Source organism: Camponotus vicinus, unplaced genomic scaffold, assembly GCF_025532165.1.
Source record: "Camponotus vicinus isolate PSW18456_S1 unplaced genomic scaffold, iyCamVici1.0 SCAF_13, whole genome shotgun sequence".
In the NCBI taxonomy this organism is placed as follows: domain Eukaryota; kingdom Metazoa; phylum Arthropoda; class Insecta; order Hymenoptera; family Formicidae; genus Camponotus; species Camponotus vicinus.
In genome coordinates, this window is record NW_028141949.1 from 5,839,187 (window position 1) to 5,857,142 (window position 17,956).

General features: G+C 36.7%; 1 protein-coding gene across 5 annotated transcripts in view; it reads right to left on the bottom strand.

Annotated features, from left to right (window-relative positions):
* The window catches only part of Lilli (AF4/FMR2 family member lilliputian), a 199,036-nt gene that overhangs the window by 93,477 nt on the left and 87,603 nt on the right, over positions 1-17,956 (bottom strand). For all 5 annotated transcript variants that reach the window (XM_083086823.1, XM_083086824.1, XM_083086825.1 and 2 more), the window contains one exon: positions 16,050-16,242. In XM_083086823.1, coding sequence (XP_082942949.1) covers positions 16,050-16,242 — 193 coding nt within the window. The remainder of the gene's footprint in view (positions 1-16,049; positions 16,243-17,956) is intronic.

Genomic DNA, 17,956 nt, shown 5'->3' on the forward strand with positions numbered 1-17,956 from the left:
GATATTTTCAAACCACATTGCTTGTTGTATACAATTAATTGTGTAGAGAATCCCAATCAATTATACACAATTCGATAAAAGGGTTCGTATAATTGTATGCATTTTAAATGACACGCACATTTTGTTGCGCGTGGGGCAACAAATCAAACAGAACTTATACATTTAATTAACGCATTTATTGCGTCGGGAGTGGCCGCGTTGAATTGTTTCCACACAAAAAAGTGTGTTTCACGGATAAACGCTTTTAACACGGGAGAGGTTAATTAATTATGTCGCGCATTGTGCAATAATTGGCTGTCCTTCGAATAAAACAACGTTCTCTATGACGGAAATCGCCGCGCTGCTGCATCGCCGCTAAATCGTCATGACGTTATTGTTCCACACCCGGCAAATGCATTTTCATCCAGATGATTGTAACACGCGAAAGTAATATAAACGCTTTCTGATTACCCTGTCAGTGGTTAATTATAAAACTCGCCACGATTTCGAGCGACACGCGCGCGCGATTTATCGCGCAATAATAATGATGGCACATAACCATTTGCATCGTTTACGATTTATCCCTGATATTCTCGTCGCGATATGAAAATTGTTATATCAATTGAGAAGCTTAGCGCCGGTGATAAAAAAGTAGAAAAAAAATCTCTTCCCTTTCAAGTTGAGGAAGAAAGAGGATGGATCTCTAAATCTAATTCTTTTAACTTTAACGTTGATTTTCCTGAATCTCTTACAACTTCCTTTCTAAGAACGTAAAATTAAACTAACTTTAACTTTCGCAATTTTAAAACCAAGTTTTTTTCGAGTGTTAAAAATAGAAAAAGAAAAGTAGGATGGATCGCTATTGCGCGTCAAACTTTTCAATCGAGAATGGCTGCAATAAGCCGGCGATGTAAGTCGTGAAACGTCGAGCGACGTAACGACTTACGAACTGCACCGCCCGTATATTTGACTTAATTGCCGTTTCGCACGCGAGTCTCCGCGATAAGCCGAATATGCAAAAACGTAAGCGTAAGCGAGTCCCCTCCCCCCCCCCCCTCCCCGCGCGATAAATCGCGAGATCCGCAAAAAATAGCGAGCGGAGCCGGAGAAATCGCGAAACGGGCGCAACAATGGCGTTAGCGACGGATTACCGAGCGAGATCGAGCATGAAACGAATGGCGAACGATCGTCGACGGGGCGCGATGCAAATTCGCGAGATACAGGACATATGTAAATCTCGCTCAGGCAGAGCCGCACGGAAATCGGAGCGACTTTAAAAATGCGAGGAGGGAAACGAGACTTCTCTACGAAGGGGAGGGGAGGCTGTGTGTTCGTTCGTCGACTTCTTCATCCCCTTAAAATTCAACCTGGTATTCTTCTCGGGACAGATCTGAATAATGCAGTAGGCGACGAGAGATGGCCGGGAGAGCACGCGCTGCCTCCCCCTTCCCCTCCCCTGTCCCCTGTGCCTCTCCCGCAACCTCCCGCAGCTTCCCGCTGAAATCCAAAACTTAAAAGCCGCACGATGCAGGGGACGCCGGGAAACAGCCGGACGGGCAGGCAAAAGCGAAGAGGGTGCGCGCGCGATTTCGGGATTTCGCGATGGTTCCCCCGTGGGGCATTAAGGTTATTAAAAGGCTCAGCAACCTGGATCCGCCGCAAGATATTCCTCGTGTCGTCGACTTGCCGTTATCTCGCGGCGATAGTCGATTTAACTCGAAAACGCGGCGATAGACGCGTTTACGCACTCACGCGTGTCGCGGTGTGTCACGCAAACTTAAGGGAGGGAGAGGGGTTCTCTCTCGATATTGTTGCTCTTGCTGTACGTTATTAATGCGAATCGGCATGCGGAAAAACGCTCGTTTTCATTCGCGAATGCGATGTCGAAGAAACGTCAATCTCCATCTGACACCGCAACAATCGATGTCGTTCACCGACTCGGAAATAGAAACGGACGTTTTGCGGTATGCGCGCAAAACTAACGCATTTTCCCTCGATTGTTTGATCGATCATAATTTAATTTAATTAAATTTTTAATTAAACGCATTATATTTAATGCATAACATATTTAATTAAACATATTCAATTAGATAGAAGCAATAATGCATTTATACAATAATTTATTATACAATAATTTAGTAAATACAATTTAATAATCAAGTTATTGAAAATAATAAAGTGAAATGCGGTAAATAAGAGAATGACTGGTCGTAAATTAAAACCTTAGCATTTTCCTTTAAATTCGATTATCAATCTTAATGTCTCTTTTACAGAATAAGAACAGAATATAATTAATACGTACAAGATGCGATGCTTATTTTAAAATAAATCTATTGCAGTTTCTCATTTATCACACCGCGAAAAAGTTTGTCGACGCATGCCGTTAGACAACACGTTGGGAACGATAAGTCAGCGCTCCTTCCGTCAGAACTACCGGTTTTGAGCTGCGTATGAAAATCGAAGTGTTCCGCACGGCCGATCGATCCTATTACCTCGCGGCGCTCCTGTGTCCGCATCATAAATTGCTCCGGTAAATATGTTCCTTCTAACGCGACTAGGATTCTCTCCGGTCGAGCGTACAATGGCGAATGACAAATGAGTGAGAGACAGAGAGAGAGAGCGAGATACACGCGCGCGGGAATCGCCGATAATATCGTGGGACGACGAGATTGTGCTCTCGCAAAGATGATTCTTTCTCTCTCCATCTCTCGTGCCGTCTTCGTGGGAATTTTTCGGTTAAGAAGAAAACACGATTATTTCTGCTTGGATCTATATACCTGACAAGGCCGAGTCGTGTCCTTTTCCGTCGTTGAAGAGCGAGAGAAGGCGAAAAATATGAAATGCGCGATAATTTTTCAAATCGATTATAGACCGGGTTATATACAGGGTGTTCTAAAAAGGTATGTCAAAAATTTAAGGAGATATTCCTCACACCTGAAGGATGAAAAAATGTTATATGGACATAGGTGCGGAAATGCTTATTTCAGGAGTTATGTTGAAAATACTGTTAGCTGTATTACTTACACAAGGAAAAATTTAGGATTAATTATTGTAGACGACAATCGTTTAATTAGGCTTATTTACATTTGGTTTTAATGTGACCTTGTGAGTATGTTACAATAAATGTTGAAAATGTTCACCATTTTCTTGAATACAAGCAATGACACGTCGACGCATCGATTCACGGACACGTTCAAAAATGCCACCAATGCGTGATATTCAAGATCTTCGCGACCGTATCACTGCAGGTTGCGAGACAATCCGCTGCATTTTTGAACGTGTCCGTGAATCGATGCGTCGACGTGTCACTGCTTGTATTCAGGAAAATGGTGAACATTTTCAACATTTATTGTAACATACTCAAGGTCACATTAAAACCAAATGTAAATAAGCCTAATTAAACGATTGTCATCTACAATAATTAATCCTAAATTTTTCCTTATGTAAGTAATACAGCTAACAGTATTTTCAACATAACTCCTGAAATAAGCATTTCCGCACCTATGTCCATATAACATTTTTTTCATCCTTCAGGTGTGAGGAATATCTCCTTAAATTTTTGACATACCTTTTTAGAACACCCTGTATAACTGTATGTGTGTGATGTCGTAGAGACTGCGTTATTTAAGTATATCCTTGTTCCCTTCTCTTTTCGTGTAAACGCGCAATTTCTCGTGTATAAATCCACCATAATAAAAACAACGCTGTAAATCTCAGCGAGCCATGTAATTGACTTCGTAGACAATTAACGCGGTTTATCGAGAGACCTTTCTCGCGATTCTCGCTCTTTATATCAGCGGCGCGTTAGATTTTGCGCTCGACAGTGAAATTCGACGCGCTGCTTATCGAGCACGTACATCGACTACGATTCAAAACATACACGTGTCACATGCGATAATTTCGTAGAAATTATATTACGATATTTGTGCGGCTATTAATAAATTTATTCTCCAAGAATCACGCATCGTCTCCGTGTTTGAGGAACATCGATCAATCATGCCTTCCGTTACATTTTTTACTGCAAAATTAATGTAAATTTAAAAAGACGTATTTCATTGACTCGTGCGTGCGTTTCCGAGAAGGTTATAAATATTGATAAAACATGCAAATGCGCAAACATGTAAATTAAATGTTACATGACGCAAATATAAAAAAAAGTGTTTCTACCGTAGTGAAATTTATGTAAACGACAATTATCGAAGAAGTCGTTCATTAAAAAAATCGATAGGTGTTCGGAGTTGCGTTCTTTCCCGCATAACTACGTTGCGTGTGTCATCGATCGCGGGTCGCACGTGCGTTTATGCAAATTCGTGCGCGCGCGGCGGATTAAACGTCAGCTAAACGTCACGCATATACCTGAAAAAACGTTGCGCGTACAAAAAGCGGATTCAATGGATCCTGTTAGCGCCTGAGACGAGAGGTTTCGCGATGAATCGGTGACGAGCGAAAAAACGTCTGCGCGCTCTCGAAGCGACGCGAAATATAAAAGCCGATCTCTCTCCTTGAGACGCGGCACGCTCGATGGAGCAGCGAAATCGAAGGAGAAACACGACGCGCAATAGACGGGTTAATGCCTGCGCTTGTCGCAGAGTTGGATGCTGCTGTTTCCTTAACGCATATAATTCGACGATCGTACAAGTAAACACGTATATCCTTGCTGATTCCATAAAAGCTTCCTTTGTTTGACGCGCATCCTATATTCCTTTCACTAAGCTGCTTTACGCGTTACAAGTATCATTATATATTTCCCTTCTTCTCTTTCGATTATTAATTCACGTATTTTTTAATATTTTATTATTTTTTTAATTATTATGCTTTTATATTTTTTTTATTTTTGCATTATTCCAATTTATCCCTATTAGACGTCAATGGAGTAGTTAAAATCCTTACTTGAAAATCAACAATTTTACTTAATTATTTAATTTATTATTATTATTTTAATTATTTTGATTTATTATTATTATTTTAATTATTTTAATTATTTTAATTTATTATTATTTTAGTTATTATTCTTTTATATTTTTTTATTTTTGCATTATTCTGATTTATCCTTAGTAGACGTCAGTGGAGTAGTTAAAACCCTTACTTGAAAATAAACAATTTTACTTAATTTTTATACATTAATTTTTTTCATAGAAATTTGCTCGCCAAACTTTTCAAAGTTCTTGATTTGAGAATCGCCTTTCGTCAACGGGCGAGCGTGTGCTCGCGTTATTCCAAATAAGGAAAAATATAACAAGGTACAACAAAGAAGAATATGATCTGTAGGATCGCTCATTTGTTTTATCTTCAAGTCATATTCGCATTCGCTGACTGATTGCTTCTTGTAGTTAGTACCTCATTATACGGTGGTAATGCTACGTCTTATTTCTCCACGTCTCATTTTATATCTCATTGTTTGTCGCTTCGCGAAGAGAGGAGAGACAGAGAGACTAATAGTAGGACGGAGATATATACATAGACATATGTATATATCCTCGTATTCGCATATGTAGCGAGCGACAAACAGAGAGAATGCGCTCGTCTGCGGATCTGGCCTAGCCAGTCTATAATCTGACATTCAGGTGCGCATCTGTGGTACATCGTGCGAACGCACATATACACACACATACACACACATACGTGTACACGCAGCCTCACTCTCGTCCATATATATCTCACGCATAATACCTATACATCGAGAGTTGGCCTCGACTTGCATATACACGTGCTGTTTCGCGACACGCGCGCCGAACTGACAGATATATGTGTATGCGCGACACATGTACACACGAGACACGTCCACACATACATACACGTCGGGTTATGTAAACCGCAAGATAGGTATATAATGCGATCGAATGACCTACAAATCACGAGCTTCGCTTTCCGCCTGGCGCAAAAACGCGCGACTCCAGGCGCCGAGAGGCGGGCTCCCGAAGCGGCCACGGGAAATTAATGGACAATATATGTCCGAAACTTATACACGCGCGTTCTCCCCGTGAAACAAAACGGTAAAGACGAGATTGCTTAACGCGTTCACGATGCCGACGTCGATTTTACGCGACCGGCTGTTTTTACGCGCCGCGCATCGCTGATGAGTGTACGCAAAAAATTCGCCTAGTATTTGTTTCAAGGTAATATTTTTGAAGGTTACGTATGCACATATCAGGCAGTATACAATCTTATTTCACATTACTTGAAACTGATTTTTTAGATAATCTAAACTGCAAATATGTATCTAATATTTAAAAAATTGTGTCAATTATTGCTCGAAAAAATATAAAATATGTTTTATAAAAGCATAAGGGATATTTTCATTTTAATTATTATAATTAACATAAAACAACATGACTTTAGTCATATTATAGTTTTAAATTTATTTTAATTTTTGGAATTGATATACATTTCATTCATAAAAAGCTAGTATTTTAAAAAAGCAATGTTTAATTATTTATAATTATTATTTTGCATGCATTGTTCCATGTTTTATTAATTTTATTTACTAATGATAACTGTTTTTCAATCTTTGTAAAAGTTGCAACTTTTTTCATTGAATTTCATTTGCGTGAGAAAATTGCTTCGCGCAGGATTATTCTGAACGTGAAGGAATAATCGTATATTCCAGTTCTCATTATCCGGCATTAGTGCGTTGAGAAATTGATCCTTAATAGTGTACATTGCATATTCCATTACAACGATATTCGATCAACACTTCAAACATATTATACATATAACTACTATTCGCAAGCAGTATTCGTTTAGCGAACAAAGTTAATTGCGATGCATATCTTTACAAAATGAATATCTTTATACTTGATAAATTGAATGTAATAATATCCTGCGATATCTTCAAAATATTTTTTAATCTCTCGTCAAAACGACTAATAAATTAATTAATGTTGAGAAATGAAAATTACACAATTAAATTACGTTTTAATATCGTATAATAACAAGTATATTAAATAATGAAAATACTTGTGTCAGAACTTTCTGACAAGTCACGCAAGAGAATTAATCGACGAGAAGTTTTGCGTCTGTAAATGAAATAAAAGTTTCGCATTAACGTTTTCACGCGGGGAAATTTTTATAACATCAATGTATAAATCGACTGGAGCTGGATAATTTGCACGAAAGCAATGGCGATCGATCGATTGATTTTAGCGTCAATGCGGAAAAATCTAATGAACCATCGAATGGTTCACAAACCAGCGAATTTCCAATTATCAATTCGCGAATTCTCGTCGAAAAATAATCGTTGTTTGCCATCATTGTTGCCGGCCATCGTCACCATCGTCGTCGTCACTTGATATGTATAGTCATTAAAACCGAGCGAAGCGGATTGCGTAATCTACCGATTGGTATATACGATATACTCTCGCGATAAGCTCGTGTAATGTATATAGTAATGCGGACAGCTGAAAGCGATATTTTGCAGAGTGTGGGATAAACGATCGTTCGAAATGTAGCACTGTATTTCATGTGCGCATTAATTAATGATTTGACACAGCCAAAATTCGACAAGCCTAAATCATTATATATATTTATGTTTAGTTTATTATAATTACATGCATAAAATTATGTGTATTATTTTAAAAAATATTTCATAGAAGCGATTATTTTCTTTTAACAGTATCGTTTTTTGGAGTGATTTTTTCTGAAACGAGTGATTTAATTATGTAATACATATCATTAATTGTAGTATTTTTATATTAGTGAAAAAAAGCTTGCTCGTTTAATGTTAAAAATAATTGTGCAGTTCGTCTAAATTTCAGAAAGAAAAATACTAGTAGATTGTGAATCGAGTATAAAATATATAGAATATATAGAATGTAATAGATTTGACGAGACGTTGGAGATCCACGCGTATAAATGCCAACGCTTTTGTCGCAGTCTATTACGTTTCGCGCCGAGACCGCGTTTAATCACCATCGTTTCAAAAGCAAGATTATGACCGCGGAGTGTTTAATTACAAACGCGGCAATGACATTCATCCGCGGTGTATTAATAAACGCGTAATGTTCCCCGCCGGTAATCGAGATTTCAGCGACAAGAAACGACTCGTTAAACGTGCGTCCGCTTAAACGACCGGAACATTGCTATTTTCTGGCAAAACAAAAGGCGCATTACGTAACACGTATTATCGTGGGTGAAGTTATGTACTACATATTCAATAAAAATTTCTTGAAAAAAGAGAGCGAGAGAGAATAAATATTATAAACTCTTCGAATTAAAATGATATAAAAGTTATTTAAATATGTCGCATCAAGATGAAAAAAAATTCTCAAATTTTTTTACAGAGTTAGAGTTACTTCTTTGATTTGCTCGAATATATATTTGAGTGTCACTTTTATGTATAAAAATATAATACAAAAAATATATTAAATAAATTATAAAACGACAATCGTATTCTGTTTTCTGTTTATTATTAAAAACACAGATAAACAGTTAAAAAATAAAAGAATGTAGCATTTTTCAGCTTTTAGTTTTGGAAACCGGTTAATGACCTCTATGATGTACAATATGCAGTACGGCAAAAATTGGCGGAGATCGTTCGCGGGATATGGGTGGTAACGTCGAGCTGAAGTTTCCGCTTGGCGTCCATCGCCGAAAATTCAAGCTTCCGGGTTCTTCTCGTTCTCTTATTATTCCGGGTTTTCTTCCTCGCTTTTCTACGACGCGGCTCCGCTCAAACATAAAGTCAATATATAGATGCACGTTATATCCGACAGAATACAGACAGAATCTCCCGATTGTCCGCCCACGAAAGAAAACCGGAAAATATCTCTCTCGATACGTTGCCGCTTGCAGATTCTCGCCGCGATGCGATGCGACGTGGTTTCTTTGCCCTCTTTAGTTCCGGCGTGTTTAACAGAAGCATATCGCGACGTCATGCCGGAAGAATAATATCGGCACGTGATGACAGCACCCGGATATATATATATATATATATATATATATATATATATATATATATATATGTAGGTATGTGTGTATGTATATATACAACGTTTATATGCACGACATATAAATATACACACAACATACGTAGCAACATCTATTTTAGTTGTGTGCAAATGCGTTTTTACGATTGCGAGATATTCTTATGATACATGATTCGTATTTTATAACATAATAAATATGCCATTACAACCACATTGTATCGCATAATAAAAAAGTATTGCGATCGATATAACGCTATCTCTGACGGATAATAGTATTCAACATTGAAAGTCATTTATCTTGCTAATATTGAATCTTTATTTAAAAAATAATTTGAATCTTTTATAAATTTTATATTACTTTTACAAATTGTAGTTTTAATTTGTTCATTCAATTAATGTAAAATTCTATGACAATATTAATTATATCTTTTAATTTTAAATTTATGGGATTTACATAATTTCGCATCCTTCTTATAAATTTCCTACATTTTCTCTCATTTCTTGGTATTCAACTTTTTCCTACTTTGCAATTTTTCATTAATTTTTTCATAAACCTGCAATGCATTCACGTTTTAATAACATGCAAGTGCCGATATTATCGTCCGTTTAAATACCGAGAAGTCCGAGAAGTTTACGAGATCGCGGAGAAACCGAAGACGATTCCGATGGAACTGGATTTTATCGGAATCCAAGGCAGCCAGATAAGAATTGCTATTTCGAGAGAATGACTCGCGTTATCTGCGCGATTAAATTTTCTTTCCAGAGATGGCATCAACTTTGTTCTGCGCGCACGCGAAGAAAAATCGCCCGATTCGAGATTTCTGCGGAAACGAAACGTCGTGTTATGACAAGTTTTCACGATCGACTAATTGTACAGTGCGAATGTAACGAGAATTGCAATATCAGGAGTCCACGCACGTTGCGTAACCTACTATGACCGATTGAAATGATCAAGCAATTAACGCGAGAGCGACGACCACCTATATCCTGACAGAGAAAAGATTGTTTTCGCGATCTATCGTCGCAAAAACGCTCGACATTCTTCCTAAAGAATTTCGAGTATGCAGTCTAAAGAGGGAATATATAATAAAAGAGAAAGACATGTACATATCGATTACTTATATGTTAATAAATATTTATATTTAAATATATATATTTTCGTAATTATAAAATAGTGTCACAAAATTGATTAAACAAAAATTAATTGCATCTAGAGAATATCCTTATTTGTATCCACGCACATGTATTCTTTATACATATACTTCATTGCATTATCGCATTTCATATTGTGGCTTGTTCCTAAATTCGGATAAAAACGATGCTCGTACAATAAGAAAATAATGCTCTCGTTTACTGTTGCAGCTTCAAAGGTAATGCAAAGAGACAGAAGGAGTGATAAAAAGAGAGAGAGAGGGAATTTCCAGGCTGTCTCTGTTTGAACACATTTCGTCGCAAAGGAAAAGAAGGGAAAAAGACACGGGAGACGAGGATCTCTCTTATCTTTCGCGTAAAGGAATAAAACGCGTGTCGCGGATGTCATAAGGAACGCGTTTTTCCTGCGCAAGAACGACAAATAACTTTATCGTTCGCGCTGACATCCACAAATGTGTAAAGAGCGGCTTTTGACAAATCGTGTCCGCGGGCAAGGATAAAATAAGGATTCATTCGCGCGTAAAAACGGTACTTTCAATTTATGCAACATTACAGTACACCCAAACAATGATCATCATTTTACGAATAATATATATAATGTGTTGTATAAATTAATATCTCTATTTATATTCTCTTTTTCGTTTAAATTGCAATCTTATACTAAACCAAATTCTTACGTAGTTTTGACAATAATAAATCGGAATTTTTAATACGTCTTTAATTTTTAATACATTTATAGATTATAATTTCCAATCTTCCGAATTCTCCATGTTATTCTATTCCTTAGAAATACTTGAGTATTCTTTAATTAAAATAATTGTTCTTGTATTCCAAAATATTGAGTTGCAATTTATTTATTTATTTATTTATTTGATATTATAAAATTTGGGCTGTTTGAAAAACAGATTTGACCATTATTACACACATCGAACCGTATATCGCATATCAAATGCACACATGTGTACGTACGCACGAAACTGTCATAGTGTCTCTCTTTCTCTCTCTTTCGCGACGTATGCTCGGAGCGAATTTTCGCCGAACGCGGTTCTCGCTATATAGAAATGCAAATGCGCGCCGTTAATCTCGGTAATAAATACGCACGACTCCGCTGAACGCCGCAACCCGTAACCACTTCTCGCTCGAACAGCTCGAGCTGTGCAATAACGCCCTCTCGTCGCACGTACAGCATCTTTATTTCCGTCCGCGCGCGGATGACTCGCATGCCGAGGTGCTCCATCCGCGAGATTCCGACGAAGCTCCATAATCGTATTTCGCGAGCGGATGCTGATCCAAGTCGAGGCCGGTAATCGAAAAGTCGCTATTATTTTAGAATCTGTATTTCGAACGCGGCGAATAGATTTCTTTTTTTTTTAATAAGGAGAGAAAAGCCACATTTTATTGTAAAGTGCTATTTAATTGTTAATTAATTTACCGCTCGATAAATTAATTAACAATTAAATAACACTACAATTAATTTCCCGCATCGATGAAAGATGCAAGAAGATTGTGGCGTATTAGAGAGTTGTATCGACTATTAGAGATCGTAAGTTCTGGCCTCGCTAGGACACGGCTAATAGCGTCTCTCCTAAGTCGATCCGTATCGTTTTATCCGCCCGAATAATCTCCCAACTAGCGAGCTTTAACTTGGGCGAACTTTAAACAGTGAGGTGGAACACGGATAAACTATCGCGCGCGCATACTCGAGGGAATTTTCACGACGAACAATCGAGATAACAATCCCCAATGGACGTAAGAACATAACACCGTGAAATGTAAGTTCTATTTCAATGAAGAGATGTACGCAAAGTTGGAAAGAAAAACACCGAGAGAAAGAAAAACAATGATATATCGAAAGCGGTTATTCTTAGCGTGAAAATTAATGAATCTTTTCTTCCCAGATTTTATTTCAACGTCAATAATGCATTTTACTATAAAATTTTAGCTTATTTAGTTTTATTATTATAGCTTATTAGAAGAATCTACGATATTCATCTTGAACCGAGAACATTTCTAAATTTTTCTAGACAATACAAATCTCTCTTATGCGAACTCTTAGCCTAATATAAATTTTTTAAGCACATTGATTGGCTGCGGGATAGTAATTTTTTGAGTCTTCAGAAACTTTTTATTCTGCAGCCAATTAATACGTTTAAAAAATTTGTCGTATGCCAAATGTAATATTAGCCTTAGCCTAATATTACATTTGTCGTATGACAAATTTTTGAAGCACATTGGTTGGCTGCGGGATAGTAATTTTTTGAGTCTTCAGAAACTTTCTATTCTGCAGCCAATTAATGTTTAAAAAATTTGTCGTACGACAAATGTAATATTAGTCTTTAGACGTCTCTCTTCAGTCTTTGCGTTATTTAAATCTATCGTTCGCTCGGAGAGCCCAATAATTCGCATACCGCGTTTCCGCATTAATCGATTCGGCCTGTACGTCAACGCGATGCATATTTTCACGAATAATCGCGCAGATTGTAGTCGATATTTCACGTCGCCCTTACGTGACACATCAGGATGTCACGTTCCCTAATATTGAAAATGCGCTATCCCGATACGGTATTCCGAGGACGCGTTACGTGACGCGTCGCGGAAAAGTCGCGGAATCCGTTTGCGGCTGCGCTTCAAAGAGAAGATCGTAAAAAGGGAGAGAAAGAGTGTGTGTGGGAGAAAGAGAAGCAAAGTCGTAAAAACTGATCGAACCCGTAAGAAACCGGCGCCATTTTCTCCCCCCGTCCTCTCTATCCATCCCCGTTGTCTCCTCCTTTTCCAATCCACTTTCCTTTCCTCTCTTTCTCCTTCTGAGTGAGTTACCGCGGAGCTTCCCGTTTTTACGTTCCGCCTGGACGACGAAGACGCCAAGCGGCTTCGCGACTCATCGTACGGTTACTAACGTGCAGTTACAGTTATGGTTGTTATAGAACCGGCGCGTTGCACTTCTATCAGGAGCTTCCCAGCCATGTTTCAGCAAAGAAACGGACGACATGTCTCCCCTCGGAATAACTGTATTTAGAAACTGATATGCGTTCGTGCTTGATCCTCTCATTTGCTTCGACGAATTTATAACGATGAATAAATGGGCATACGATATACAATCTTTGTGCACGTAAAAGTATGTATGTAGATAAAAAATTATAAATAATTTTTCTATATTTTAAAAAACATATATTTATCGGAGTCATGTTAAAAAAAAAAGATTCTTTGCTAGTAAATATGTATAAATAAAATATATTGAAAATGCGATAAAAAAGTCGGACGCGATATTTGAGAGAACTGAATCGCCTTTAACTGCGTTCTCGTAAAATACTCATTAGGAAAGATTAAAAGTCGAGAAAACACCTGTTGAATACGCGAAAGAGCCAATCGGAGCGCGACTAGGGTTCATTCGCACCCCGCAAAAGAAATAGTATTAACGATCCAAAGCCGAGGCGTCGTGCGAGCGTAATGAGAGAACATTGTTATATAATTAAGTTATATAATTAAGGTTTAACAAGACGAAAGAAGCTGAATTTTTCTCGTTTTTATCGCGTAACAACGTTCGAGAAGCGATGTAACAAAGTTGGTTAATTTATTCAAATGTCAACTTTAATCTCACCTTGCAATCACGTAGACCAGTTGTAAGAAATTTCAATCGCGGAAATTTTCATTTTATCGATTGATGCTTTCACTATTGTTACAACAAAACAATTTCTTTTCGTTCGATGTAAGAGCTGTTATTCTCGCTTAAAAAAAATCTTAATCTTGAGAGCGATTATTCTATAAGAAAAATTCCTGCCAAGTATAATTGACTCATCATCCGTAAAATTCTACATCCAGAATTATTTTCGAAATTGTATCAAATAAATAAGCGCCATCTAAAACGATCCTTTTTCCTAATAATCGGTTAGAAGTCCAAACGCGCGCGAACTCATTCTTTTTTTTCAATTTATATTTATATCACGATCCTTCCCCAAAAAGGGATCATCCTTTTCCTAGCTGGAGCATCGTAGATTAGAAATAAATTTCGCCGAAAGCAATCCCGGAGGAGAACAGCGCAAATAAAACCGGAAGGTGAAAGTGAGGAGAGGGGAGGCAATAAGGGGAAAAGAAGAAGGTTATGTTTACGAGCCACGAGAAAGACTCGACGGGTCCTTGACTTCGCCATAACGGCCGTATATGAGGTTTCCTTGTAGGCCCTCAAGGCAACAGCAGCTGTCGCTATCGTCCGTGCCAGATTCGAGGTTGTAGCCGGAAAAGCTTTAAGGATCGTAGACATGTGAGGACCGTGAAACGTTTCGCGATCGAAGGAGGGAGAACGTGTAAAAGGGCTAAAGTTTAAGGGAAGCGAATCAGATGCTATCGAAAACAGATGCGTAAACGTTTGCGATACGTAATTTTGATGTGCAATTAATTCGCGATTGTCTATATATAAACGATAATAGATATGAATGATAATTGTCGCAAAAAACGGATCAAAGTCCTCGAGGTCAAAGATTGAAAAATCTCGATGCAAGGATAATTATATCGCGGATTTTTTTCCAAACCATGGAAGATTCATTGAATTATAAAATCATCAAATTTTGGCCAACACTGGAAGCTACATTTACGTTGCAACACGTTTCCGCTTGCAGAAAGATTTTGCGTAAAATCCAATGATGTTCCGATTTAATCGCGCAGTTATATCGATAATGTTTAAGCGACTACATGATTGGGATTTCCCACATATCGACGTCAGTAAATATATGTTACCGCGAATCTTGAAACTCATCATTCTTGGAATTGTTGCAATTTTTATCCGCACGCTTAATAATAGTAGCTTAATAATAGTAATATAATAGTTTTATTGCTCTCGATATTTTAAAGACCAAGCAAAAATTCCGATAACTACTTTATTCAAGGATTCAAATCGAGTAGCGTTAATGGTTGTGATTGAGAGAAGATTCATTAAAGCGCCGCAAATTATGGTGAATTTATATACAGGGCAAAGACCAGAACGAAAGACTATCGGTTAACGTTAATTGAAGCGGTCAGTGAATCTACTTGACGAAGTGCTTCCGATTACTAACTAGACGGAAGTGAAAGGATGCGGGGAAAAAGGGCGAGATGGCTTTTAAAACGCAAGAGAAAGATCTATTAAGCGATCGGACAACGTAAAAGGTCGGGATTCTGCTTGAATAAAGATGACGAGCGATATAAGAAATGGACGTCAGTCTGATTTTCTCGCCCTTAGCTCATTAATTATTCGCGACTTTGTAACTATCGCGAACACTCGTAAGCAAAGTCGCGCTTAATAAAATGCCATTTAACAGCAAAATATCTGCTCGTTTTAGATCTGTTCATTTTAGATCCCGATACGACGTTAAATGCGCATGACGAGATGCAATCGTGTGCGGCGAAATTGATCGACAGGTCAGTATTCGTCGCTACTTTCATTTCCCCGTGCAGAAATATTTTTAACGTCATCTCGGTGAATGAAGAAAAAAAAACCACAAAATGTTTGGTGTGTCAATTTAACTGACACACAACGCTATCCTCTTCATCAAAAAAGAGAGACAGAAAAAAAGCATTATCATTGAAAATAAATTAATGGCCGATAGACAACTGTTTTAATTTCCATTTGCGGAAATATTTCATCGCGTTAGTTAAGTAACGTTAGTTAAATTAGCTAGTGTGACGAAAAGAAAAGAAATATTTAGAAAATATTAATCACACATGGCAAGGTATTAAAGTATTTAAATCTTAAAAATAATTTAAATTTTTCTTTCGCTTTGATCACCATGTATCTATTATTTTAAAAATAATTATTTTTAAAAATACTAGGTAAAAATAATTTTTAAAAAAATATTAAAAAAAAAGTATCTATGTAAATTCCATTTTAGGACGAATCAGTATTCCCTAAATATTTCCAAAGAAATAATCAATAACGCTATACACGAGTACATGCGAAACCACGCGTGGTGGAAAAACGGTCTCGCCGGTCGCAGACGAGAAATAAATGGAAAATGTACTCACTCTGACGGGACCACCGCGGAAGAGGTTCGGTGTGGAGACGTGTATGTTGGGGTGATGATGATGCACATGGTTATGGTGGTGGTGATGATGGTGTCTCGTATCAGGACCGCCTCCCGCAGCCGCTTGCTCCGCCTGGACCGACATCGCCGCGCGTGCCTGTCGCTCTCGCTCCCGAAGCCGGTCTCGTTCCACGCTGCAAACCAAAATTACCATCCGGTTAGTTCCAATTCACGTAAAATGCTCCAACACACTATTATAATAATGAAAAATTACAAAATATAAGGTAGAATTTCTTTTTGTAAATCTTTACTCTCCTATAATTGATTTTACATAATACATTCTTAAAAGTTTACATAGCAGTAATTTGTCTGTAAATGACAAGCAATGTAGTAGACTTGTCGTCACTTTTTCGCTTCGTCAAATCTTCAATATTTTATAAATCCATAATATCGCTCATTATTATTCGTCATAATTATCCTACTAATTGTTAGGCACGAATATCGACAAACGGAGAACGCTTTTATCTTTTAAAAGCAAATTCACGGAGGAATTTTGTTGCTTATATGACGCAGCGCCGAGAATAACTATCGACCTTTTAGAAAGCATTGACGCAGACGAGAAACGAAGAGTCAAGACAAGGCGAAAACGAAGATAGGACAGAGAAGGGATTCGTGACGAAGCATGGCGAGGGCGATTGCAGCTGGCGCAAACACCTGTTTAGTCGCGTTTCCGGTGACGCCGACGTTATGTGTAAGAACAAACGAGACACTACGATTTTGTAACAATTGCTGCCATTTATAGGTAAGAGCAAGAGTTGGAAAAGTCCAGTGAATAGAAAAGACCATGGTAAATTCCGGTTTTTATTATCTTCGATTTTATTCAATGGAATAAACGTAAAAACTATAAAAATATCTAATATAATTATTAAACTATATAACTTTAGGCAAAAAAAAATTATGTGCTTTGAATAATAAATGATAACTAATAATTATAGTTTATAAAACAAAATTAATATAATAATATAATCTTTCTTAATTCAAATATATGAAATATATTTTTAAAATAAGAATTTTGGGAATATAAATGTCACTAAATTTTATTAATTTTTAGTTTAACGATAAAAATATATAAATAATAACAGAAATAAAAATTTTTACCATATAGATCTGATTCGCGTTTATTATTAACTAATTATTTGCTATTCAATTATTCTTGTAACAAAAAGACTAATTTTTTTCCTTTAACATTTACCTTTAACATTTTTTTCCTTTAACATTTTTATTTTCCTTTAACTTTAACATTTTCAATAAAGAAAATTAGCTTGTGCCGATTTTTTTCTAAATAATGATCTTTACCACTGGCATGGATTTTATCTAAAAAATGTGGAATTTTACTAATCTTGATAAAGATGATTGTAATAAATTAATGTTACAATTGAATGTATATTTATAGATTTTTATCTATCTAAAGATATAATATGATTGTGTGTGTGTGTGTATGAAACTCTCTTTTTATAGATGTTATAATTGTTTAAATTTACAAATCTCCATCGATGTAATTTATAAAGAAAATAAAATATAAATTATATAATTTTAATAACTTGTATCAAAAAACTATTTACTAATTCTTAAAAGATAATGTGTTACTTTCAATATCTTTTAAATATTATTTGAAATTTAAAAAATAATTAAATAAATATAAAAAAGGATAATATTAATATATTGTAAAATTATAAAGTAATTACAAGATATCAACGCTTTTAAAGAGAGATTATCTTCTGAGAATATATATTTCTACTTTATATCCCATTTTTTACGTTGTAACAGCCTTCCTCCGCGAAATATCGCGTATAAATTCCCATTATCAGCCTCTTTTCGTATTTCAACTCACAACATGTAACACAATCA